General features: G+C 38.6%; 1 protein-coding gene across 1 annotated transcript; it reads left to right on the plus strand.

The window, feature by feature from the left end:
• Nucleotides 1-6,680: 6,680 nt before the first annotated feature.
• ZFYVE16 (zinc finger, FYVE domain containing 16) lies at nucleotides 6,681-26,574 on the plus strand (the record flags this gene model as incomplete). Its single annotated transcript, XM_010017199.1, has 15 exons — nucleotides 6,681-6,750; nucleotides 6,939-9,115; nucleotides 13,426-13,522; nucleotides 14,402-14,575; nucleotides 15,412-15,563; nucleotides 17,578-17,953; nucleotides 18,451-18,573; nucleotides 18,667-18,822; nucleotides 19,430-19,654; nucleotides 21,436-21,518; nucleotides 22,986-23,090; nucleotides 23,965-24,115; nucleotides 24,766-24,846; nucleotides 25,493-25,655; nucleotides 26,465-26,574. Coding segments are annotated over exons 1-15 (4,243 nt in total), but the record flags the coding sequence as incomplete, so codon positions are not given.
• Between the last annotated feature and the right edge of the window lie 351 nt (nucleotides 26,575-26,925).

The raw sequence follows: 26,925 nt of genomic DNA on the forward strand, positions 1-26,925 counted from the left end.
TCAGATCACAGTATTTGCTTTCTTTAGGTAACGATTTTTAGGTAGTAGAATTTTTGCCTCTGTTTCTTAAGACACTGTCTTTGTGCGATTTAAAATACAGTATTAGGAGTTTGCCAGAGACCAAGCCTAGTTTGACTGAGCAAATAACATAAGCAGACCTTTGCTATTCTCTTTTCTTCAATTTAAGCTTGTCTTTTGGAGGCCTCAGAAGGTAGAGAAGGGTATTTGATCAGTTGTTGATGTGACCTAAATACTAACTGTTCAGAATCCTTCCTGGGATTGGCACAGAATAGCTCACTTCAGTGCAGTTCACATTTTCTGTTGGAGGTGCTGGCTTCCTGGGTTCTCCTTGGTGACTGCTGCCTGGCAGAGCAATGAAATGTTGTTAGTTTTCCAATAGAAAACGTGGGTAAGATAGTGAAGAATGCTGGTCAGGACACAAGTAAAAGCTTTGAAACATAAGAGACTTAAGGTGAGCTTGCTAAGAAACACACCAAATGCTTACCTAGAGTACTCTTAGTGTGCTTTTTGGTAATACATCAATAAAAAGTACTACTCTGTCGTCAAGCAGAAGTTAACAGAGCAGAGTTGGCTGTTAATTGAGAAAAAGAAAAGAAGTGGATCTTTGCTAACCTGTGTACTTGGAAGCACTTGTGATCAGTGTGTTCTGTTCTTCAAGTGTGATGAGCTGCTGCTTAAGGGAGTGAGATGCACATAAGGACAGGTTGTGTGATCGGAAATGATGACCTGTAACGGTATAAAATGTTCAGAACATGACCTTTTTCTATTCCTTAATGTTTTGTCTTCAGTCTGTTTCTGACTGAAGAAGTAGGTAAGTGAGTACTCCAGCACTTCTTTTGATATCAGGCGTCATAGTTTACTCATACAGTAGGCAGTCAGCTGGTCATAAGGAAATAATAGACCTAATTAGCTCAGTTCAGAGCAGTAATCTATGAAATTGAATCTCTAAAACTAAACTACCTTATCTCATTTAACTGTAACTGCATCCGCCTCTCTAAACTTGACTTTCTGAAATAAATCTTTCTTGGATCTTGCTCTTTAAACTGAGTTTTACAATATTAGATAGTAGCTGTAGTAGCTGTTACTGCTGTCCCATGGTAATTTTGTGCTTTGATTATATTTCCCCTTTTTGAGAATGATTTGTGTTTTATTTTCAAGTCTCCTCACACATAAATATTTACCTTAACCTGAAAGCATATCACAGACAGTGATTTAAACATTGTTTGAAACTTAAACTTTTCTATTTTGAAAAAAATTATAAAATGGAGCTGTTAAGAGCCTCAAGTTGTCTCATTGCACTGTTGCCTCAGATACAGTTATGAACACTGTGTTTTAATAGTTTATTAAAAAAAATAAATCTGTGAACCAATTTTGAGAGAGTCTCGTGTATTCAGAACTCAAAAAAACATGTTCAGAAGACAAGACATAGTGCTGTTCAGTCAACAGAAGGTCCACGCCTTTTAGATGCATAAGAGGTGACAGCAGCAAGGAGGAGATGGGCTTTATCCTGCAGGTGGCTGCGGGACATGCAGGGTAAGCTTCCCCGTGCTTTTCTTTTTAGTACTGATTTCTTCCTGCTTGTGCATTGCGCCTTCCAGTGTGCTGGCATGCTTTTTTGTATGTCTATGTGAGGAACTCATCTGGGTGAAAAATAACTAAGGAAAAGCTCTATTAAACCCAGGTCAGTTCTTGCTCTGTGCAGAGTCACTGAGCAGGTGTTAACTCCTGCAATGTAAGGAACAGTAGAGGGACAAGCTGTTTACAAAACAGTTCATCTAAAACCTTCAGTGGAGACTTCTGCAGCTCTGGTCGCCTCTTCCACCCCCAGCACCCTTCCTCTTGCCCATACAGAGCAATAATTTCCTTCTCTTATCTCAGTCCTTTGCTCTTTTTTTATGGTTTTATAGAATTGGGGGTATAGGGAATAGTGGATGTTTCTTCTACTGAAATTTCTACCTACTTAAAAAAAACCACAGTGGTGATGCTGCTGGTTTCAGATTGTTAGAAGTATAATTCTTAAAATAATATATTCAGAACAAATGCAGTTTGCTAAAACAAATGGATCCTACAGACTTCTTTTGGTCAGGGTAACAACCAACCATTTAATAAAAACATATCACTAGAGCTTTTTCATAGCTTCTAACCCACTCCTTGTTTAATGTAAATATTTGGATTGGCGGTAGGGAAATCTAGGGAGCAAAAAACAAATCTTGGTCTTGCTGCTGAAAGAGGATTTGAAACCACATAAGAAACCAGGAGGCTTTTACAGTTCTTTGGTGATGCAGATACATGGATTCTGGACAGAAAGGTACAAGAAAGATAGGGAACTACTGCTTATCACCTGTTGGGGGTGAGGGTGATTTTGTTGTGTTTTGAGGTGTTTATTGGGGTCTTTTGTTTAGCTTTTTTTTTTTCTTGGAAAAGCTGAAAACCTGTAAAACACTTCAAGAAAAGAGTAGTGAAATTACAGGAATATCATAGTTGTTCAAAGTCATGTTAGTTGTTTAAGATGCTTTATTAATTCAAATGGAACTATTTTATTTCAAAAACTGTAGAATTTGTCACAACATTATTGGCTCAATAGACTGAGGTATTGTGGTACTTTTCTGAGCTCTCTGTAGAACTGATTTAGTCTGTATTAAATATATGTGAATATTTGCATATGATTTCAGTTCTACAGTTCTTTGCATTGAGTTCTTTCATTTTCAGAGAAGGCAAAGAGCTATCAGTGTACAGTGCAAATTCATCCTTCTAAGCTACCTGTTCAGCATTACAATGTAATAATGCATATATGCTTAATTCATAATTTGTCTTGTGCCATTTAAGAGTGCAAAATAATGGATAATCTCTAGGTCATCTTAAGTGTCAGAAAAAGATAAACGAAATGGTTACTTTCCTCAGTATATTTTCTGAAATATGAAAGTTTTCTTGTTTTGGTTTGGTTTTCTATGAAAGTTTCTGGTGTCATTGAGAAACGTGTCTCCTCCCTTGTCCTGTCCCTACAAGCCATTGTCCAGAGCCCCCTCGAGCTTTCTTGTACTTCCTTCAGGCACTGGAAGCTGCTGGAGGGTCTCCCAGAGCTTTCTCTTCTCCAGGCTGAACAAGCCCAGCTCTCTCAGCCTGTCTCCATAGGGGAATACCTAGAAGGGATAAAAATCAGCATTATATATTTCTCGATACCTAGGTTTCTCATATTCATATTCTTCAGTATCAAGTTTTTTGTGGTCTGTTTGACTAACTTTTTACTGTCAGTTTTGTTACTGTCTATAAGTAAATGCATAAGGATGGGATCTGTTCTCTAATGTCTCTTAATGAATCACCAGAAGCTTGTAGGCTTTTAGTTAAAATAACTTCTGTTTCAAATTATAATCTCTCACTTTCAGGAGGTCATGAAATGAGATTATTTTACAAGCAAGAACCATATTCAAGTGAGTGTAAGAGAAATGGCATCAAGTACGTACTTGCTGCTGTTTGCTCATTAGACAGCTGTGTAAGATGACTTATGGTGCAGCATGCTGAAGACCTTTGGAGTGACTAACTTGTGGCCGTGGAGATCAATACAGTAGTATATTGGTTATTTTTTGCTTATATAAGGTCACATAGTGCTGCATTACGTGGTGATGCATACTCGTTGTTTCATCTTTCTTACCCTCTGAAAGTCTCTTTTTGAACTATGATTCTATGTTAGCTTCAAGTATTCTTATTACATGCATATTAATAGGTTAGTAAGTGAATGCACCTCATCTGAACCATTCAGTGAGAGACCTTACACCTCAGTGGAGGAAGTAAGGCATAGAATCTGGATCTGTAGCTACAGGGTGGCATAAGAGGTATGAGAGGATTTAAGTATTTCTTTGGGCTCTAAGCTTTGAGAAGAAACAGTTCTAGGTGGTCAGAGTATATTGAATGGGGTAGAGTGTGAAGTCAGCCAATGCAGAGACTAAGAGCACTGATGAGCAGGAAAACTAGACAGACCTTCAGAGAAGAGAATAAAGGGATCTGAGTCCCTTCAGTTTAATTAAGGGAAGTGTAAATGACATCTTCATTATGCGTTATAGGTAATGGCAAATTGCACAATATGGGTGTTAAGATGTGAAAAAGAGGGAGAATTAGAAAAACAATTCAGAGTGACCAAAAAGGCATACCGTTAGGTGACTGGAAATCTTCATATAAGTAAATAGCTTTCTGAGGAGTTGGTAAGTCTTTAAAAAGAGGGTGTTTTAATTATTATTATTTTGTTTGTGACTCAGAACTGTAATGGGTTTTGTGTATAATAATGAGCTTAATTATCAATCTGAATATCTTTTTCTTTCCCTGGCCTTGAAGGAAGATAGGAGAAGATTTAAAGGCAGCTCACTGATCATTGTGGGGGAGGAGTACTGGCCTCAACCCACTTAAACACACTGCAGCTCTGTGTAAGACAACTGTCTCATACTTCAGCTGGTTATCTGCTTTATAGTTGTTGTATAGTTGTTGTATTTTAGATTTTAGCCTGTGTTTCATCTTATCATGAAATATTTGGTCATAACTGAGAGTAAATGGAGGTTGTTTAGATAGGTTGTGAACTAAGAGAACTTTACATTCCTATGCTCAGTGTCGAACTGAAAGATACATTTTGTGCTTCCTGTTGCAGTTTAAAGCATGGAATCATAGAATCATAGAATAGTTAGGGTTGGAAAGGACCTTAAGATCATGTAGTTCCAACACCCATGCCATGGGCAGGGACATCTTGCACTAAACCATGTCACCCAACGCTCTGTCCAGCCTGGCCTTGAACACCGCCAGGGTTGGAGCATTCACAGATTACTTGGGCAACCCATTCCAGTGCCTCACCACCCTCACTGTAAAGAATTTCTTCCTTATATCTAACCTAAACATCCCCTGTTTAAGTTTGAACCCATTACCCATTGTCCTACCACTACAGTCCCTAATGAAGAGTCCTTCTCCAGCATCTTTGTAGGCCGCCTTCAGATACTGGAAGGCTGCTCTGAGGTCTCCACGCAGCTTCTCTTCTCCAGGCTGAACAGCCCCAACTTTCTCAGCCTGTCTTCATACATGAAGTGCTCCAGCCCCCTTATCATCCTCATGGCCCTCCTCTGGACTTGCTCCAACAGCTCCATGTCCTTCTTATGTTGGGGACACCAGAACTGCACACAATACTCCAAGTGAGGTCTCACGAGAGCAGAGTAGAGGAACAGGATCACCTCCTTTGACCTGCTGGTCACACTTCTTTTGATGCAGCCCAGTGCACGGTTGGTTTCTGGGCTGCAAGCGCACACTGAAGCCAGCTCATGTTCAGTTTCTCATCAACCAACAGCCCACACTCCTTCTTCAGAGGGCTGGTGTGAATCTCTTCTCCACCCAACCTGTAGCTGTGCCTGGAATTGCCCCGACCCAGGTGTAGGACTTGGTTGAACTTGGCTTGGTTGAACTTGATGAGATCAGTACTGGCCCACCTGTTAAGCGTGTCAAGGTCCCTCTGGATGGCATCCCTTCCCTCTAGAGTATCAACCGAGCCACACAGCTTGGTGTTGCCAGCAAACTTGCTGAGGGCGCATCAATCCCAATGTCCATGTCACCGACAAAGATGTTGAACAACACAGGTCCCAACACCGATCCCTGAGGGACACCACTTGTTACTAGTCACCAACTGGACAATGAGCAGTTGAGCACAACTGTTTGCGTGCAGCCATCCAGCCAGTTCTTTATCCACTGAGTGGTCCATCTATCAAATTGATGTCTCTCCAATTTAGAAACAGTTTAGGATGTAGTGTGGGACAATGTCAAACACTTTGCACAAGTCCAGGTAGACGACGTCAACTGCTCTGCTGCTGTCCATCAGTTCTGTAGCCCCACCATAGAAGGCCACCAAATTGGTCAGACAGGATTTCCCCTTAGTGAAGCCATGGTGGCTGTCACCAACCACGTCGCTCTTTTTCATGTGCCTTAGCATGCTTTCCAGGAGAATCTCTCCAAGATCCTGCCAGGCACAGAGCTGAGACTGACTGGTCTGTAGTTCCCCAGGTCTTCCATTTTCTCCTTCTTGAAAATGGGAGTTATATTTTCCCTTTTTCCAGTCATTGGGAACTTCACCTGACTGCCATGATTTTTCAAATATGATGGACAGTGGCTTAGCAACTTCATTTGCCAGCTTAATTAAGAAGTGTCTGAGATTATGTAGGCATCAGTTATTTAAACAGTTCATTTGTGCTTCAAGGGTGATAATGGCCTCTTTTGGGGGTTTGCATGTCAACTCTGTTGGATAAAGCATTGTGGGTCAAACTAGAAAATCCTAGTATCTCTTCTGGTATCAGACTTTATCTGACTGTAATGCCATAGTATGTATATTCAGCTGCATTTTGCTCTAATAAGACAGCCTCAATTTCCTGATTTAAGGTGAATTTTTGAGTGTATTGTGCATAGTGTAGTGTAGAGTATATTCTGAGCACAGAGAGGCTGACAGCCTGCAGCCCTGTTTATACTTGCATTTTATTCACATGGAGAGAGATGAAAATGTTATTAAAAAGGGAAAAAAAATACTTCATAGAAGTTGTCTTCCAATAATAATGCTTTGTAAACAGCAAACTGTTGTGGATGAAAGACTGTATTTCTCTTTTTAGGTTTAAGAAGGCTAAAGCTTCACTAGAACTGTGTCTAGAATGGACAGTTACTTTAAAGCTGCAGTTTGTGACTTGGACAAACTACTTGATGAATTTGAACAGAATACAGGTTAGTTCCTGCACTACCTTGTTCTCCAGTATAACTATTTTGGTCAAATGACTGTAACCATGGAATTTGAAACTACCCTGTGCCAAGTAAAAGATTGTATTAATCAAAAGATGGGATATAGAGAGAATATGCTTTGAGAGAAAGGAGTTTTACAAACTTTGTTTTTTATTTCTTTTTGCTTGAAATAGATGAGTATGACTGCTACAGAACACCCCAAAATCCATATGACTCAAAACACCATTCGCTTTCTTCAGTTCTGGATTGCTTACAACATACATACCCAACACCAAAACTGCAAGAGGATGCTAACAGTTGTACTTCATCAGAAGAGATCTCTCTAGCTAGTCACCTTGGAGCACATGAAGTGCTTCCAAGTTACTCATCACAAAATGAGCAACAGAATGTTTCTGGACCTGATCTTTTGTCTACTGTGGACAGCAGTTCCTTAAATGAAATTCAGGCTTCAAACCTAGGAAGTTGCAGTGTACCTGTGTGCGATCTCGTTAATGACACAGGTAACTTAATCCACTCAGTGGCTGCTCAGGAAGATACTCAAAAGTTGCAGCCAGATGACTTGCAGGACAGTGAAGGCTTGATTGGCTTTGGAGTATCTTGCATACCTGTTCCTACTTGTGTGTCATCAGCTGGTGGCAGCAGTGTTTCAAGTACAGAGCAGAGTGATGGGAGCTCAACACTACAAGATTTGGGACATCTTAAAAAGGAGGAGATTAATCATTTAGCTTTAAAATCAGACAGTTATGCTACAGGAAAGATCTCAATTCCATGTGATGATCAACATAGGACAGAAGATGTAAAGTGCAGTGAAGTATTTGAGCAGCTTGTACAAACTGCTTGCCTTAGTACTGCATGTGTAACATTACAGGAATCAGATGTGTACAGTCCTGAAGATGAGAAAGCGTATGAAAAATTGCGTTGTGAACTGCAAGATGAAAGTGCAGGTTCTGCAGCAAGCAAAGAGATGAATGGAAGAGATGCTATAGAAAAGGTAGATTCAAAAGATGAGAACAGTGTTGAATCCATGCCTTCAGATCTGCCAGGGAGGCCTCAGTGGCACAAAAGCCATGCAGCATTACCTGTAAATGGTGTTTTACAAGGCTCCTCATTTGGAACAGGAGCTAAAGTAGAACTGGAAAAGAAAATCACAGAGGAGAATGTAGGTACAGAAGAACTTAATAGCAATGAAATACTAAACAGTGTTTCAACTCCATGTATTTCAGTTGAGGACATACAGACCCCACGGTCGTGTTTTTCACTTCCTATATCTGTATGTGGTTCTCTAGTTGTAACGGACGAAAAAGTTACTCCGTTACCTCAAAATGTGGCAGAGGGTATTAGTGATACTTCAGCTGTTCATGCTGGAATGTCTAAAACTGATATCTCTGATACGGAATCTTGTGAAAACACTGACTTGAAGGAACCAGAAGTATATGTAGGTAAAATCCATGAAAGTATTGTGGAAAAAAGTATAAGTGAAGAGAGTTGTAGTAATGAAAATGTAATTGATGACAGTGATTCTCAGCAAATCGAAGCTTTTGCTTCTGCCTGCCTAGAGTATGAAGCAGAGCTATATGCTGGTGGTATAGACTCTTATTACAATGAAAGTATGAGCCCAGTTATGTCTGACTTTACTGTGGAGGAGAATGTTATTAAAAGTGATACTCTAATAAGCGATGCTGAGCTTGATGATTTCTTGTATGGACAAAGTCTTCAATCCAGTGTGTTGAAGTCTTCAGATGATGATAGTAACTTAATGGGAGCTGATGCAGATGAAAGGAATTTAATAAATGTGAACAACCTGGATTTCACAGAGCTCACTGAAGAACACATGCAAGCAAAACTGGAGGATATAACAAGCATTAGTGATAATCTTGAAGTATCTCTTACTGCCAGTGAATCGGAATCTGTAACAGAAGAGAGTATGTCCAGTAGTCGGGACATGATTGAGAGCAGTCGTGAAGCATCAGTTCCTAGTGTTTGTACTGAAGGTGCAAGACCAAAGCAGTTGCTTGGCCTTTCCCACAGAGCTGTTGGTCAAAGACAACAGAGAAGAACAGATGTACTTGAGAGGGAGAATCAGGAGGCCAGTTCTGTTATCCCAGAAGCTCCTCTCTCGGGCACCAGCGTACAGGTTGGTAAAAATCCTTACCCTGCGCACTCTGGGGAAAGCAGCTCTGAAGCTGGAGGAAATCAAACATCTGAAAATGTGAAATCGCTTAAAATACCTGCAATTCTGTCCTGGAAACAGCCATTGTGGGTTCCTGATTCAGAGGCGCCCAACTGCATGAACTGCCAAGTCAAGTTCACCTTTACAAAAAGACGGCACCACTGTCGTGCATGTGGAAAGGTGAGTTACTGGAGAGGGGCCCTGTGATACTGAAAGCAAATTAATTCTGATTTAGGAATAACCAAAGTAGAGAAGGGGAAGAATATTGACAGATTGTTTTCTAGGCTAAAAGTATTTAAAAATTATGTATATATATATTTCTTCATAGAAACTTAAAGACTGTTGGAAAAGACTGATAATTAGTAAATGCATGACTTTACTTAAAAAGTAATTAAAGGGAAGTACAGATAATGTTCTTATTGTATCTTCCGTTCCTGACTAGATAGATATCTTTTGCGTAGAATAAGGAAGGTGAGACAGTGGACTACTTAGTAGTCATAGTGAATTGGCTTTTTACTCAGCTTTTAAGTGAAGCTTAAGTATTTAAGCTTAAAAAAAATGACGTGGTGACGATGACAATTTGAATTTGGGTGAGTGGTTATACCAGCTGTAAAACATTGTCCATGAGTCTGGAAAGATTGCATTCTTTCAGGAGCTGTAACAGCAGTACCAAGTCAAAGGATTTACAGCCTAAATCTGTCCTCCCCTGTGTTTAGAAGTGCAGTTTTCTGGGGGAGTCATCTTGGCGAAAAGTGTGCTACTTTGGTGGCATGAATGGTACTCACCAACTCAGCAAGTAATCTGTAGAACTTTTTTCAGCCTGTGGTCTTTTGCAGTGAGTGGATAACACCAAAGCTTATTCTTAATCCAGAATTCCATTGTTAGCTGCTGTGGTTTATGCTTGTGCTAGTGCATAAATGGAAATACTAACAATACTAGTGAACTTATTTTTCAGTTTTCCTATATCTATAAAGTAAGCTTTATGGATAAGGATATAAAGTAAAGACTAATATCAGTACTTAGTAGCTTTTTGCATCCCCAGTGTTGAGAGGGTTGGCTGTTTCTTCCTTGGATGCCTCTTCTAGCAGTGTGTATTCAAAGCATAGTGAACTAAAATGTAGGTCTGAATTTGTGTGCTAAGAAAATGAAGAATTTGTCATTGTGGTAGCCTAATAGTCATTGAACTTAATCATTTGGCAGCAAATCCTATTGAAGCTTTGTAACAGTTTAAAACACAGTTCTTCAGTGGGTTTCATTTTAGTGATAAAACTATCTTGAAATTCCTTTTTGCAATTGCTGGGAAATCTTGCACCTTGTCTAGAGATGGGGATAAAAGCACCCCATTGCGCAGTCCTGTTTAGAGCCATCAGCTGTTACTGGTGTTGATCTTGTGTGTTGACAGAGGGGGTTTTGACAGAAGAATAGTTTGATTAGAGGGAGCATCACCATGCATGTTCATTGGGAGAATGAATGAAGGCAGTATGGGTTATCTGAACTTTATGGATGCTGGAGTGCCATGCAGTTGTAGTTGCCATAGCTTTTCTGAATGTGCAATAGGTTAACTTTCTGTCTTGTAAGACTTTGTGTCTCTTTAGTAGTAACTTTTTGTCTTAAACAACAAAAAACCAAAACCTAAAACATTCCTTGTGGACCTGCTGTGGGTTGTTGTGTTTTCAATCACTTGGACATAAGGAGAAACAGGTAAGAATTCACCATCATCCTTTGTGGACTATTCTGGAAGACAACTGTGTAGTTTTCACATGATCCTGCAGCTTTTTCTATCAATGAAAATGGCAACACTTGTGAATTCCTTTCTTTCCCATCTGGAGTACTTGTGAGGTGAGACAACTTCACAGTTTGTTGAGGTGTTTATCTCTTCTTGTGGTACCCTTCCTCTTCCTACCAGAATCAGTTTCTTTGCTCAGCAGCTTCATCTGCATCTCATTTTCCTCCATTACATTACCTGTCCCTTTAGTTTGTCTTCACTTCTTGTTTCCTTTGCATTAGGGTTAAGCCCTAAGGTGGATTGTAACTGCTTAGCAATTAATCTTCACAATTTACATTCTTGAGATATTTACTGAGCATGTACATTTTCAGTTGAGTAACACTGTAACACTAATGCAGAAGCAATTGGAATAGTTTCTTTCTCATACTACACTGATCACATATTACTGTTCTTATAGTGACTTCCCCTACTTGAAGGAGTTCACTTGTAATAATTTTATTTCAACCGTCACTACTGTTTGGTTGGTTTTGGCTTTGGGTTTTTGGTGTTTTTTTCCCCTTAATCCACTTTGTTGTCCTTAAGATAATTAGGAGTAGCATGAGACTTTTAAGTGTTCTTTCCACCTGCTTAACTGGTCAGTGGTAGAAGGCTTCTGTCAGAACAGGGTTTCGAAAGATCCCTTTTGTAAAGGCTAAATCTGACTCAAGTCTGCATACAGCTCAAAGTGTCAGGACTCCTTAAAGACCTGCAAATCACCCTGAAAGAACATACAGGAAAAGTGAGAAAACCATCAGATATTATGGGAATTCTTGCAGAAAGCAGTTTCATGAAAGGCATAATTCTTTGAATGGGATTGTGCAGGTGTAGTACTGGCTAAAGAGAGGCAATTTTTCCCCCATTTCTACTTAAAACCAGGGTATATATCCTGTTGGAGTAGAAGAGCATATTCTGTTCTTTCAGATCAATCTTCAGCAAGCTTTTAAAATGCTTTGAAGGGAGTGAATAACATGAAGGCAACTATGCTTATTCTTTCTGACAAAGCTGAGGAGCCTACTTAGCCAACATAGTTCCTGAACCAGAGTTAGTAAATAGATTGCAATGCAGTGAGCTCTGGATTAGACAGTTGTCTGTAAGGTAGAAGAATTTCATGACAAACTGGTAATGCTTTTATGGAGAGATTGCAAGATCAGTGAATAAAGAACGGATCTTCACTGGTATGAGACTAGATCGTTTTAACCCGTATCTGAACCCTAATGAGAGATTTCAACAGCTATCTTCAGAGATAATACTAAAGCAGTAAAGCAAATCTGACCCAATTCTGGGGTTCAGTCCATCTTCCTGTCACTGTTGTTTCAAGTAAAATAGTTACAGGATTAACAGAAGTAGGAGTGAATTTTGGAATAGGTGGTGCACCCTGGAATTCTTTTCATCATTCTAAATAAGAACATACATTCAATATCACTTGTGTCATCCTTGTTGCAGCTCTTTGTTGTGTACATATTGTGGGGTTTAGTTTGTTTATTGGGTTTGTTTTTTTAAAGTTTCTTCATGAGAAATTAAGAGAAAAGATGGAATATAAGACTGCAGAGGATTTAGAATCAAATGAGTGTATTTCTTGAAAGTTTTCTAATTGCTTTGCAATTGTATACCAGCTGCTTCCAGCTATGATCTAAAGGAAAAAAAATACCCATTTTTAGCTATTTTGTGGGCACATGGCCTTATGTGATTAGATCCACTCACACCAAGAAACTTCAGATTCTGCTGTATTTCACAGCTGAATCAGAGAGTGTTGTCAAGAGCTGGGTGCATGGCTATGTAATATGGATGCGCTTGGTTTGAAGGAAAGTTGGTTTGTAGGCATCTAAGGATTGCTGCGGTCCAAAAGAAGTAGCAGGCGAATTTCAGCAGTGATGTATGGCTAGCTTGTGGAGCAGTTCTGGGGAACAGGACAGGAAGAACCCTTGACAAAAGCAGAGTTAGCAAACTTTGTAGTTTGGCCCAAATTGTGGAGCTTTTGAGATTCTTAATCATAGAATCCGAGACTGGTTTGTGTTGGATGGGGCCTTAAAGCTCATCAGTTCCAACCCCCTGCCATGGGCAGGGACACCTTCCACTAGACCAGGTTGCTCCAAGCCCCTGTGTCCAACCTGGCCTTGAGCACTGCCAGGGATGGGGCAGCCACAGCTCCTCTGGGCAACCTGTGCCAGGGCCTCACCACCCTCACAGGGAAGAACTTCTGCATAAGAGCTCATCTCAGTCTCCCCTCTGTCAGGTTAAAGCCATTTCCCCTTGTCTTCTCCCTACATGCCCTTGTCCAAAGCCCCTCTCCAGATTTCTTGTCACCCCTTTAGGCACTGGAACTGCTCTAAGGTTTCCCCTTAAGGAGCCTTCTCTTCTCCAGGCTGAACCAGCCCAGCTCTCTCAGCCTGGCTCCAGATCAGAGCTGCTCCAGCCCTCGCAGCATCTCCATTGCCTCCTCTGGACTTGCTCCAACAGCTCCACGTCCCTCTTGTGTTGGGTGCCTCGGAGCTGAGTGTCCTGAAAGAGTTTTTAGGCTTGTACTTTTCCTTCTACCCAAACAGAAATGTATTGTAAGATACAGATGATAAAGCTCCTTTTATGCTGCCATACCTCAGAAAATGTGTGTGCATGCTTATATAATGAAGTCCTTTTTAATAAAAAGAGTAAATAATAACAGGAACTTAATTTAGGAAATACTGTGATTTATGTCTGTACTATTTAATTCAGTCTTTTTCTGGTTTAGGTTTTTTGTGGTGCCTGTTGCAAACGAAAATGCAAACTACAGTACATGGAGAAGGAAGCAAGAGTGTGTACTGGCTGTTATAATGACATTAATAAAGGTAAAAAAGTTTTTTGAGTGATTTCAGTAATCATTAAAGAAGAATAGGTACAGCTAGTGTCACTTCAACCTTTCTTCTTTTTGAAGAACCTCAATTACTTTAATTGGTGCATGTTTTCCTCTTTCTGAGATGGAGGAAGAGAATAGTTGTACCTCTTTGCTGGATTATAGTTCTTACGTTAAAAATTGAGTAGCAATTTGGTTATTTTTTATTTAAAAAAAAAAAAAAAAAGATTTGAACTCCATAGGCCTAAACATAAAGTTACGCTGTTGGGTAATCTGTGGCAGGAGTCCAGCAAAAGTGATCCTCCCACGACAGTAGCATTCTGTGTGTTTAAAGGCGATACCCCTGCTTGTTCTCACCTGTTATTTGCCCATTTTATGTAGCTTTCTGTCCTGATATTTTTACAAGTCATAACAGTATTACAGGAATTGAATCATAACTTTTTCTTAACTGAAAGCTAAGCATAGTTGCTTGTGCAAACATGAGAAAATATTGAGGTCTGGATCATTAATGCTTAAATAACAAGTTGAAAGCATACCACGTAAATAGTTTGACTTGGTAAATGTGATATATGTATTTGCACCAAGGTACAGGGATCATATGGTTCAATGTAGCCATTGCAGTAGCAGCAACATGTACCAGAAGGTCTGTTTGTGTGTTAGAAATGAATTAGGCAAATGTGTAGGTAAAAATCAAGAATTTCCTTCTGTACAATAGCTTGAGTGTTCATTTTCCATAACTAGCTCTCAAATTGTGCACTGCTTTTGAGAAAAAAAAACAAACAAACAAACAAAAATCCCAAGCCACCCATAATACTGCATTGCAAACAAAATTCAGTCAACTGTGAGATCTTAAAAACTAACCACATTCTTTTAGCACAGGCATTTGAAAGGATGATGAGTCCAACTGGTCCTGTCCCAAACTCCAGTGTTTCTGTTGAGTGTTCTACTGTTCCACCTTTGGAGGAAGCTCAGATACCTGGTAGTGCTAGCTCTCCTTCACCTTCTACATCATTACCTATCCCAGTACTTAAACAGCCCGGTATTGAAGGTATGCTAAATATAGTGTAATAGATCTAACATTTTCAGGATCTTTTTGGAAAGAGTTGTTTCATGGATTCATACTTGGTACTTGGTGTCATTTTTTTTTTTTTTTTTTTTTTTTTTTTTTTTTTAGGAGTAGGAAAAGGAACTCAGGACACTGGAAAGTTACTTTTATTTCCCAGTTTTGATGCTATGTATGAATTTGATCAAGCCTGTTTTAAGTCCCCATTTATCTAACATGGATGTTACTTTTTTAGTCATCCTTTGTTTATGTTGTAATTTTCTTGTATGTGTTGATACTACTTCCATAACTTCTGTATAGCTTAAAAGATCTCTGGCTTGCAATGTCTTGCAGTAAAAGCAAAAAGTAGTTGTTAAGGGAAAATTTGCTAGGGAGCAGTAGGGATTCTTTTTAGGTATAAATACGAATAATTTGCGGCCAAGTAGTGTCTTTGTTTCACTTTTATTAAACATCTGACCTTCAATGAAAATAATTTTTTTAAACATAGCAATAAAGTCATTTTTAGAGAGTATTTCATCTTGGTTGTGATATGCATTTCATTCTTACCTTACTACAGAGGGGTGATTGAGGAAGTTGACTTCCTTGCATAGGAATTGGTAGATTTAACTATAGCATCGTGGCTTCCTCTACAAGTATGAGAGTTTTTTGCATGAGATTTTTTTTTTGCATGACTGGAGCCTGGCTGATGTCAAACTGTCTACCTGGACTGGTGCCAGTAAACTGATTCTCTGTATATTTGGGGGGAAAAGGGGCTTAATTTTTATGCTTTCAGAACAGTACAGTAATATGAAGTCAGTGGTTTTTTTCTTAACCTGTCCTAGGGCTGTGCCCCAAAGAACAGAGGAGAGTTTGGTTTGCAGATGGGATTTTACCAAATGGTGAAGTGGCAGATACAACAGTACTTTCATCCGGAGCAAGGAGGTCATCAGAGGACTTAAGTCCGGTAAACCCTGAGTTGCCAGAGATGCATATGGTATGAATTAAGAAGTGTGTGTAGGTGCATGAATTAACTGTTGAAATAGCTGTGCTTGCTATTGATGGGGTCCCTTATGTACCATAATATGACTTTTGTTTTATAGCTTTTGGATTCTGAACTAATTGATTATTTTTTGGGAAGTGGCTGTGAAGTCCTTGGGCTGAAATCATCTGTAGGCCATACTTAAAGGAAACCATGTTTTGTCAGAGATATATGTGAGCTTTAAAAATGCTATGGCAGACAATTTTCCAAATAAGTTTGGGGGTTTTTTCTACATACCCGTGATTAATTACTTCTGTGAGGGTAACCTCAGCCATAATTCTTAAACCTGCCATTAACAACATGATTACAGTAGAAATTTGTGGGGTTTCTTTTTCAGTGGCTTGCTATAGTTTGCCTGTTGGGTTACATTAACCAGAAGTTGCTTAATGGCCCTCGAGTACTACGCTATATGGTGCAGCAAAATCTATGTATTGCTTCTAATGTTAACTAATGCCGAACTGAGAGGGGGATTGACTTTTTTATAGCAGATCATATTCATAGTGTTGAACTAGTTGCACTTGACAAAAAAAGTCCAAAGTAGTACAAGTTTGTTCTGGAAAGATATGGAGAGATTCCTCAGATGGAGCCTCTTTAAAATAAAACAACTCTGAAACACTGTCTCAAGTTGTAACATAAATTCTGTGATTCTAACAGAATTGAAGAGTTTTTAAAACAAATTAGTAAAGCTATCAACTAGACCAGATCATTGCTATTTGAGGATCTGAGCAGTTTCCACATGTGTAGCATGTAAATCAGCCTGAAGTCATGAAGAATAGTAAATGTGACTTCATTTGAACAAGGAAGATCTGCAGTAAGTTGCAGTAATCAAAAGGTAAAGCCTGTCTTCCATTTTGGGGAAAAAGTAAGACATTTTGTCTTGCAAAAGATGGGTAATGTCTAAAATTAAAAGCAGCATTGACAAAGAGAGTGGGAAACAATTTGTTGATGGTTCTTGTATGCAGCTTCAGAAGCTCGAACAAAACCACTGTACTGCAGCTCTAAAACAAAGGATGTACTTCACTAGGTAACAAATTATCCTGAATGTGCTGCCAGAGGGTGCTATGAGGGTCAAAAGTATAAAGTGATACGAAACACCAGCAAGCAAATTCGTAGGGAAGAAGTCTATTAGAGGCCAAGTTACTTTTGGGGTTGATGTGGTTTTGTGTTTTTTTTTTATGTACTTATTTTATTTTTCTGGCATGTGTATCATCTAAACCGCGGATCTGTTGGAAGCTGATGGGATACCAGGAGAGCTATTACAGGGCAAGCGTAGGATTGTTAGGTTTTTTCCTCTTGTTGCAATGCAAAGTCTTCCCTATTTTGAGATAGGATGCAGGTCTAACATACTTGAAAGTTGATAGTGCACCTCCTGATATTTTTGGTTGGTTGGTTTGGGGTTTTTTTATGACAGTTCATATCCTAATGTGCCTATGCTTATAGCTTGTTCACTTTGTTGGGGGAGCACCACAGGTTTGACTCCAAACTACAAATTAATCAGACTGTAAAATCCTAGACTCAGCTATTAGCACATGCTATAGAAATAGAAATACATTTGCAGAACTGAAATGGGTCATCATTAGTGATGACAGTGTTCAGTAGCTGAGTGGAGAAAGAGTAATACTAACCAGATTCCTGGGCGAGGGTACTTGTTTTACTGTTGTTTATCTTGCGTTTGACTGGTGTATGCAAAAATGACCAGTCTGCAGCACTCTGATAGGAATTTTGTGTTACCAAACAAATACATTAATGATGCATCTTCACCTTAGGTAGCTCCTAAAGAGGGGGAAGAAAGGAAAAAGGAAGATCCAGGAGAGATTTGGTGTGTTGCTTGTTGTTTAGAGGAAATGCATTCTCAGAATTTGTGATAAATTTCATTCCATTTTTCCTTCTTAGAATGCTAGTAATGAAAGTTTGGCTTGTTGTGAGACAATAGTGTATATATTTTTATTTACTGATTTATTCTTCACAGGCTGTAAGCCCAGAGGAAGATGACATATTACCTGATGTAGATCCAAAACAGAAGGAAGAAAGCGATGATACTACAAAAATGGAGGAATTATGTCCTGTTTCTTCAGATGATGCACAGCAGGCCGTTCCAGGCCAGAGTGAGCTGGTACAGAGTCGTACATCTGTAACTTTAGAAACTGAAGAGTGTTCTCCTGCTGCAGAAGCTGAGAAGACTAGTTCCAGTTCAGTTGATCAGACTACTAGTGATGTGCCTGTTAGTCCTTCAAGTTACAGAGCACTGTGTGGTGTTGAGAACTGTGTTCGCAAAGAGATCAGCCTTGTTCCTGATGGTGATAAACTGCCACCGCTTCTGCTTGCAGTGGGTGAAAAAGGAAAAGGTAAAAATATGAGAAAATTTAGCGAGATGTCTAAATACAAACTTGTGTGTGTATCATTTATATTTTAATACAATTCTAGTAATTCATTTATTTGCTGCACATTGGATTGTTCGATAGTTGAACATGCATTATTAACAAGATCAGCGTATTATGAAAAGAATACTTGATTATTTAAACGCATTATAGTAATGACTGCTCATTGATGGTAACTAACTACTGGAGTATGGGTAAGGAGACTGCATGCACAATTAGTCAGTAATTGCCAAAAAAATGGTAGCCCTAGTTTCCACCTTTATTATAAGTCACTGGTTTATTTTTATATGTTGCTGGCATCCCAGGCTAAGCTGTTCATCAGTTGATCTGCAGCTATTATAAGTTTGAGAATAATTACCACCCTCTTAAGATAGGAGGAGACAGTCTTTTTCATATACTATGATCTGCAGTTCTTTTTTTGGATGGTTGACATGTTGAACTAAATTGGGTGTTAATTCATTTAGATCCTCTAGTGGAAGAACATCCATCTCGCCAAAAGATCACCTTGCTTCTTGTGGAAGGAGGTCCTAATCTGTTAACTTTTATCCTAAATGCAAACTTGCTTGTGAATGTTAAGCTAATAACTTGTAAGTAGTGCACATTTTCTATTCCATTAAATCCAGCTTTCTTTTTCTGACTGTAAAATAGCTTTACTGTGGTACCTTTCTTCTTAATTAAAGATTCTTCAGAAAAGTGCTGGTACTTCGCAACAAACGGACTTCATGGTTTGGGTCAGGCGGAAATTGTCATTCTGTTGCAGTGTTTGCCAGATGAAGAGATTTTTCCTTGTGAAATACTAAGATTATTTATTGACATCTATAAGGATGCAATGAAAGGTATGTAATTTTAGCGCCTATTTTATAGTCTCTTCGTGCTGATCTCTAAAGCAGAACGTTATATTTATTTTGAAGAATTTTAAGTAATGATTCTGAAAAAACTTGAGTGTTAGCCTTGGGTTCTAAATAAACAACAGGAAGAAAAGAATATTAAGTTTCTCTGTTTCATACACTTTTGTAAACATTCTGCTTGTAGAAAGGGGTTTTTGTTGTTACTTAAGTCATACTGTGTTGGAGATTCTGGGTGAAAGTCCTCAAGTCTATGTTTTAGGGCATCAGGCACTTCATTTGTAGAAGTCCCATACTCTTGCATATGTAAATATTTGAGGTCTTTTAATCAAATTCACATGGTGCGTGCCAGAACATTGTACACTTTAAGATTTTTGGCATTTTTTGGAGAAGCCTGGTTTGATAGTCAAGTTCATTTAGTTAGTAAACACAGAGCACTCAGTCTATAGATTTAGATGTCTGTCAGACTTTCAGGAAGATGGGAGATACACCCTACAGCTTGCAAGTCTGTAGGAGACCATTGGGTGTTAGAATGGTTTTCTTGATACTCATGTGTTACTTTTCCGTACGTGCAAAGATTCTGTCCCTGTTTCTACAGGAAGGTTAATAAGAAGCATGGAAAACATTACTTTTACTGAAAACTTTTTCAGTAACAAAGAGCATGGAGGACTCCTGTTTGTTTCACCAACTTTTCAGAAACTTGATGCTCAGATTCTACCAGATCACCCTTTTCTTTTCGGTGTTCTCATCCATAAGCTGGAAATACCCTGGGCAAAAGTTTTTCCTATTCGTTTAATGTTAAGACTGGGAGCAGAATACGGGGGTAAGTTTCTTAACACTTTAAAATACCTGTATAAATATAAAATTCCCTTTGGAAAATTCAACGTTTTTAGACAAGTGAAATATCCTCTTTGCAGTATTTTGTATTACACTTGTGTAAGACTTCTGTTTCATACATGGAAGCCAGCTATTGAGACACTCGAATTTACATTGTCTTGCTAGACTCCCTTGGTTTAATTTTTTTTCTTCAGCTGATAAGAAAGTTAAGAAACCAAAACTGACAGTAGTAAAGTACCAAAGTCCATGACTTCTGTTGTCATAGGAGAAAAGTTTGAAGGAAAGTTCACAGGCCCAGTTTACGATTCTGAAAAATTGGTTTCTTTGAATTCAATTACTGAAATTGACCATGTTGGCAAAAACTACTGCTTCATACAATGAATGCAGGTGTTCATTACTTAAAAGGTTAAATCGCTAATTAATACATTCAAAATCTCTAGGCGTGTGAAAATGCAGGAGGCATTCTTTCCAAGTGAGGTGGATGGAGAGCATGTAAATGTGCACCACCAGATGTTGTGCAGTGTCACAGCCTCCACATGGGAATTACCTTCCACAGTCTGTTGCAGGCTGATGTGAGCACTTTCTGCTTTCCCAGCAAGATTCACACAGAGACTGCTCCAGGCTCACTAAAGGAAGGAATTTATCTAGGTTCCCCTGGCCTTGAAGAACTTAAAAAGCTAGCTTGAGCAAGACCTGAAAGGAGATGCAGTCCTAAATGCCTTCTAAAGTAGCTTGTGTACTTGCTTGAATAACACAGGCAGATAATTTAGCAGTATAAATGATTTTTGTTTCCTGTGGCACTTGTGGTGCTTATGATTTAGAGAGCAAGAGTTCAGATAAGGTGCAACAAGCAGCAGTTGCTTAAGTGCAGTGAATATCAAAAATGTATCATATGCAACCTTCCTGACCTGAATGCAGTTTTGGTAAATAAGCCTGCCATTGTAGAAGCTGTGAGCCCATACATATGTATCACTTGCTCATTTATGAATTTCTTGAGTCAGTAGTGCATTTCTGCTGGCCAGGTTTCTGTCTCCACATTGGCAAGGGCGGTAGCTTCTCTGTTGTTATTCTTTCTCTTAACAAACTACTTGTCTTTTTTTTTTTTTTTTTTTTTTTTTAAAAAAAAAATTGCATCATGATCTCACAGTCTTGACTTTGCTATGCTACTTGTTTTGTTTTCATATGATTTCATACTGTGGTCTGTGGTTTTTTGCATTTCGTTGCCCTCCCTAGGTTCCTTCTCCATGTGTTTCCCATTGCAGCCATGGGACTTCAAAGCATGTTACTTCATATGAACATCCTCACTCACTCTATTCTTGCTTATCAATACTAAGTGGTACTTCAATTTGTATTATAGCATTAACACAGAAGCAGATGTTAACGTGTATGGTATTCTTACTCAAGCAACTACAGAACCTTTGCAACCTCTCCAACAGCTGGTAACCCAAAGACTGAACCCAGGATGTTTCTACCCAGATCACCAATTGCAAGAAACATAGCTGACAAAGCATATGAAAACAGCAACGAGTTTCTGCCACAAAATTACTGCCACTAGGAGGGTGATTCCATGCAATGGCACTGCAGTAGGATTTAACCTTGGGTGGGGAACACTCTGTGACAGGGAAGCAGGGGCTCTGGGTCCTTTGGCTGATCAGGTACTAAGATTAAGAAGCATGGGCTAAAGCTGAAAATAAATGCTTGGATTAGCAAGTTTTACAATTGTTGATGGCTAACGTGACCTCTTCTTTTTGTCTGCCCTGACTGTAGCATATCCTACTCCTGTAGTAAGTTTCAGGCACCGGAAGCCACTCTTTGGTGAGATCGGACACACAATTATGAACCTACTTGTTGTGAGTAAATGTTTTATTCTCTTCCCTTCCTGTTGTCATTTAGATTGTGTAAATTACCCTCAAAACTCTGTTCTTGAAAGCAGAATTATTTTTGGCTAAGGTAAAAGGGCTGGTATTTTTGTTCTTCATACCTGACTTGAAACTTACCAAGTTAGTGAGAAGTGAGTTAGAAAAGCTGCATCTCTCATGTTCTGTTGCTGTTTATTAGTTCTGGTAGTAAAAATGGCTTTAAATGAATTAGAAAAATGTTGACATTGACACTGAAGTGTAGTGATCGTTGTTCATTTGCATTTTTGTCTTACAAACATTGGTTTGGAACAGGAATTCTAGTCTTTCTGGCATATTTTTAAAATGTGAAGAAAGATTTGAGAGGCACGTGCTGTGGTCTAACTGTAATAGTAATTACTTTGTCACACAAACTTAATCTTGCCACAATTAACCAGTCTGACTGCATTATGCAAAGAAGCTTTTGGCATCATCAGACTTAAGCCTAGAATTTGTGCCATTCCCTGTGGAGGCTTTTCTTCTGTTACTCAAATAATTTGATTTAAACTTCCGGTAAGCCTGTACTCCTGACCAGAGACCCTCCTCTTCTGATACTTAATGGAACCTATTCTCAGTGCTATGATGAAAAAATCTGTAAGGCTATGGGAGGAACTGCATGTATTATTTAGGTGATCACTGAATCCTCTCCTAAGAGTCTAGAGACCATGAGAGCAGAGATGAAACTGCAGTCTTTGGTGTCTCTTTCTTTCTTGCCACTGTTGTCTCTGTCATTACATAAGGTATCAGAGGAGTTGCACCATCTGAAAAAGTATGTTTCAATGGAGGAATCTTACATTTTCATTCCATGAGCCAGCTCCCTGCTTGATTGGTGAAGTGCCAGTACTAATGTGGCACCTTTAGGCTTCAGAGAATCTTAGAATCGTGGAATGGTTTGGTTTGGAAGGGACCTCAGAGGTCATCTAGTTGCAGTCCCCCTGACATGGGCAGGGACACCTTCCACTAGACCAGGTTGCTTCTGGCAGAGAAAGGAATAAAAACCAGTACATATTCAAGATGTAAATCAACAAATTAGAGTTGTAGAGGACAGGGTGTGGAAACTAATCTAGATGGTGGCTTCCATGCTTTGCTTTCCTATCAGAGAAGGAGGGTGTTGGGGTGTTTTGTTATCTAAAACACTGTGACATCCTAACGTGTATGAAGTAGCTATAGTCTAAATAACCCATTTGTAAACAGAGTTACCATGTCAGTGCTATTAATTTGTTAATATATTCACTAAGATACCCTTCACACACATTACATTAGGAAAAAAATGATCACCAAGTCTTTAGTCACCCTTAACATCATTACTCTAAAGAGTATTAGAAATGTATGTAAAGTACTTTTATCTAGGTGGTATTTGTTATAAAAGATAAGGAAATGATACATAATTGTCAGATAACATAAAAACTTTGTCTGTTGCAGGACCTTAGAAATTACCAGTATACTTTGCATACCATAGACAACCTGTTTGTTCATGTGGAAATGGGTAGAAGCTGTGTTAAAATACCCCTAAGGAAGTACAATGAGGTGAGTAAAACCACCTTGATTAGCTTTCTAATCCAAACTGCTTTAGTCATTATTTTTCATATAAAATCAGTCATATCTTTAACATGAGCTTTCTTTTCTTTTAAAAGGGGGGCTGTTCTTGGAGGCTGTAATGTTGGTTTTATTCCGTAATCGGTTTCTAGGCAATTCTGCAAGTGAATTCTCCATTTGATAGCAGCTGTCTAGATTACTTTGCTATTTGCTGCGCAGTAAACTATTGGAACTTTAATCTGGTGTAAGCATGTGATGGGAGAGGGAGAGAGCATGAAATGATCTGAGCACACATTTCCTTCTTCCTGGATATGTTGGAAAGTGGATGGTGATGAGTGAAAAGTTAAGCTTTAGGATAACTGTTAAATGTTGAAAACTCAACAGTACAAAATCTTTTAACATATATTTTCAAGCATTCTCTTACACATTTCCTGATGATGGTGTTTTGCTTAAAACTTAAAAAAAACCCACACCACACAAACCCCGTAAATTTTCTTTGCCACTCTACGTTTTTTCAATTTGTTTACTTTTGCTTTAAAAAAAGCAAACCCTGAACAGTAAACTGCATGAGGCTTAATGCATATTTTAGCCTTAAGACCAGCAAAATCCCTACAGCTGATACTCTGCATTGCCCAGCAGTACTCGATACTTACTCGTCCTTCTCAACTGAAGTAGTATTTTTGGTTATGCTTAGTGTTCTTCCAGCTAGTCATGGCAAACTGAGTTGTTCAAATGCTCTGGAATTAACTAAGTGAATAATTCTTTGGATTTGTTTTGAGAGCTGGGTTTTTCTTATGTCTTGTATTTAGAAATGAGTACTGTAAAGTGAGATTTGTTAGTTTAATGACAGATTTTGTATCAACAGGTAATGAAGGTGATAAATTCTTCTAATGAACATGTAATTAGTATTGGAGCAAGTTTTAATACTGAAGCAGATTCTCACTTAGTGTGTGTGCAGAATAAGCATGGCCTTTATCACACACAAGCAATCAGTGCTACTGGACATCCCAGGAAAGGTAAACTGTCTGGCTTCTGAAGAAAAATCACATTCCTAAAGCAGCAATTGACTGGTAGGGCTCTACTCTTACATCTCCAGTGCCAACTTCTGTGCTTCCTTGTAAGCATAGTGTTCTTGTTTAAAGCACGCTGTGTAACTAACAAATTTATGCAAAGGTTTGTAGCATGGAAGTACACTTACGTCGTCTTTTCTTTCAGTTGCTTTTAGTACCACTGGAATTATCTAAACTTCAGAAATACCTTCTGTAAATAAACCTAAAAGTTGAGTGGCATGTCTTTTTTAAAAGACAAAACCCCATTCCATCTCACTCAAAAAAAAATAAAACAAACCCATCCTACCACTTTCTTCAACCGTATATACAGAACTTTTATATATACAGAACTTCTTTTGTCTTGCCTGTGTTGACTGTATGCACTCACAAAATAAGTTAGCAAAGCTGGTCTTTGTTGCCAAGATCTGATTGGAGAAAATTCTTTTCTCCTTAGTTCTATTTCATAGCATTTTGTCAGTAAGGGATTTTTATTAACACTGTCAGTTTAGTGGTACCTTTTTTGCCCACCTTTTTTAAAAAGGAATGCAAGTTAGATGTTAGTGATGACAAACTTGAGTGATATGAGATGGTACTCGCTCTGTTCCTACTTCTTCTAGTTACAGGTGCAAGTTTTGTGGTGTTTAATGGAGCCCTAAAAACATCTTCGGGATTTTTAGCTAAATCCAGTATAGTTGAAGGTAATAATTTTGTTCTATGTGGTTTCTTAAAAATAAATAAATACGTAAATAAAAAAGGGGCAGCAGTTTTGTGCAAGATCTTAAGATCTTTGTTCCTCAGTAAGATAAGCTTTTTATTTTCAGGATTTTTAGCCTTGTAGAAAACCTACTGCAAACAAATGCTGTATTTAAAAGAAGTACATCCTAGCTCACCTCCTTGCTTAAAAACACAGAATCACAGACTAGTTTTGGTTGGAAGGAACCTTAAAGCTCGTCCAGTTCCAACCCCCTCCCATGGGCAGGGACACCTTCCACTAGGTTGCTGCAAGCCCCTGTGTCCAGCCTGGCCTTGAACACTGCCAGTGATGGGGCAGCCACAGCTTTCATTGTCATATTGATGAAATACACATACTGGCACAGAAATGCAAAATCTTTGAAGATTAATCTAAGATTGGTCTTCTAGTTTTAGTTCTATTGCCAAGAAAGGTTTTCATTACTTCCTCTTTCATGTAACATTTAGTGTGGTGGTTGTGGGATGCCATCCATTTGATGTTCATTTATTAATGAGAAGAGGGTTGGTCCCACTGGAGTTTAAGCCAAGATTCTACTAAAAAGCTGTGCTACTCTTTCTGTAGATAAGTTGGAATTTTAACTGTTTTTTTTCTAGATGGACTAATGGTACAAATAACACCAGAAACGATGGAAAGCCTACGTCAGGCGTTAAGAGACAAGAAGGACTTTAAAATAACTTGTGGCAAAACAGATACAGGAGACATGAAAGAATATGTAGATATTTGCTGGGTAGAAAATGAAGAAAAAACAAACGAAGGGTAAATGTATTACCAAAGCAAAACATCTTAGAGAGTTCTTGTGCACAGTTTTCAAATATCTGTCTTTAATTTCTTGAAATGATCTAAGGTATTTTTATTGAGAGAAAGTATTGATACTAAAATATGAAAGGGGATAGAATGGTAAAGTAACTTCAGTCCTCTAGATGTCACTAACAGAACGATTCTGCTTGTGGTTCATCAAAATTTATTACTGTTTTCTGTGTTTGAGAAGTTGATGGGGAAAGTGTGTGAACCCTCAGTTTCCTTTGAAAGTCCTCGATCAAATCGGTAATCAGTTTGTGTGAGAATGCAATTAATCCCTCTAAACTTCATACTGAGGAGGTTTGGAAGTGCGTAGTACTGTCCTTGGCCATTCACTGCTTGGAATGCCAGCATTCAGCAGATCAAAATGAGGTATAAGGCATCTTTAATGGATGTGATTTCAATGCTTGTAGCTTTATGTAGCTTCAAACTTCAGTTAGACATTACTAACTCAAAACTTGTCTCAAGTTGTTTCTCAGGCCACGGACTTGACTTGGCATGCATTTTTCTGTGGCTTCTCTGACCAATTAGAACAAACAGTGGCTTTGCCAAGGATATTTATAGCTTCTTAAACCTGTAAGATAAGGTTTTTGTTAAGTGTCACATCCTGTTTAGGACACTTCTTTTTGAGGCATCTGTGTTCTCATGATGCAAGTCCTGCATTGCATTTTGCTGTGAAGCTGCTTAAATAGTCTTCAAGAACTATTGCTAATATATAAATCATATAATGTTGTTTTAATTACTAACCATACTGTTATCTTCCATAGAATTTTAAGCCCAGTTGATGGAAAATCAATGGAAGGAACTCAGAGTGAGAAAGTACCACAAGGCAGAGACTTTCAAAGAGAAGGAAAAGTCATGAAGTGTACTGAAGTTAGTAAACTATGTTGTTCTTGAGCCTTTTTGCTACTTTTTTGAATAGTTTTAAGTGGTGAAGTGATACTATAAAGAAACAAACTTATTAGATATGTAGTCATACTGATAGGCAGAATGTTCTCTGTAGCTTTTTGATAAGGGCATCTAAAACATTACCTAATTTTTCTTCTTTGAAAAAGATTAAAAGCATAGATAACATTATAAATAGATAGTATTAGATATTTCCCTGGTCACTCAGGTGTTTTGAGTGACTAGGTGAAATATTGGAATATTTTGCCAGCAAACAAGCGTTACAGCTTGCTCTGTTCTGCCTTACGTGTATATGTAATTATTCTTTTATATTTATATATTT

This window comes from Nestor notabilis, unplaced genomic scaffold (assembly GCF_000696875.1).
Source record: "Nestor notabilis isolate BGI_N333 unplaced genomic scaffold, ASM69687v1 scaffold23590, whole genome shotgun sequence".
NCBI lineage: Eukaryota > Metazoa > Chordata > Aves > Psittaciformes > Psittacidae > Nestor > Nestor notabilis.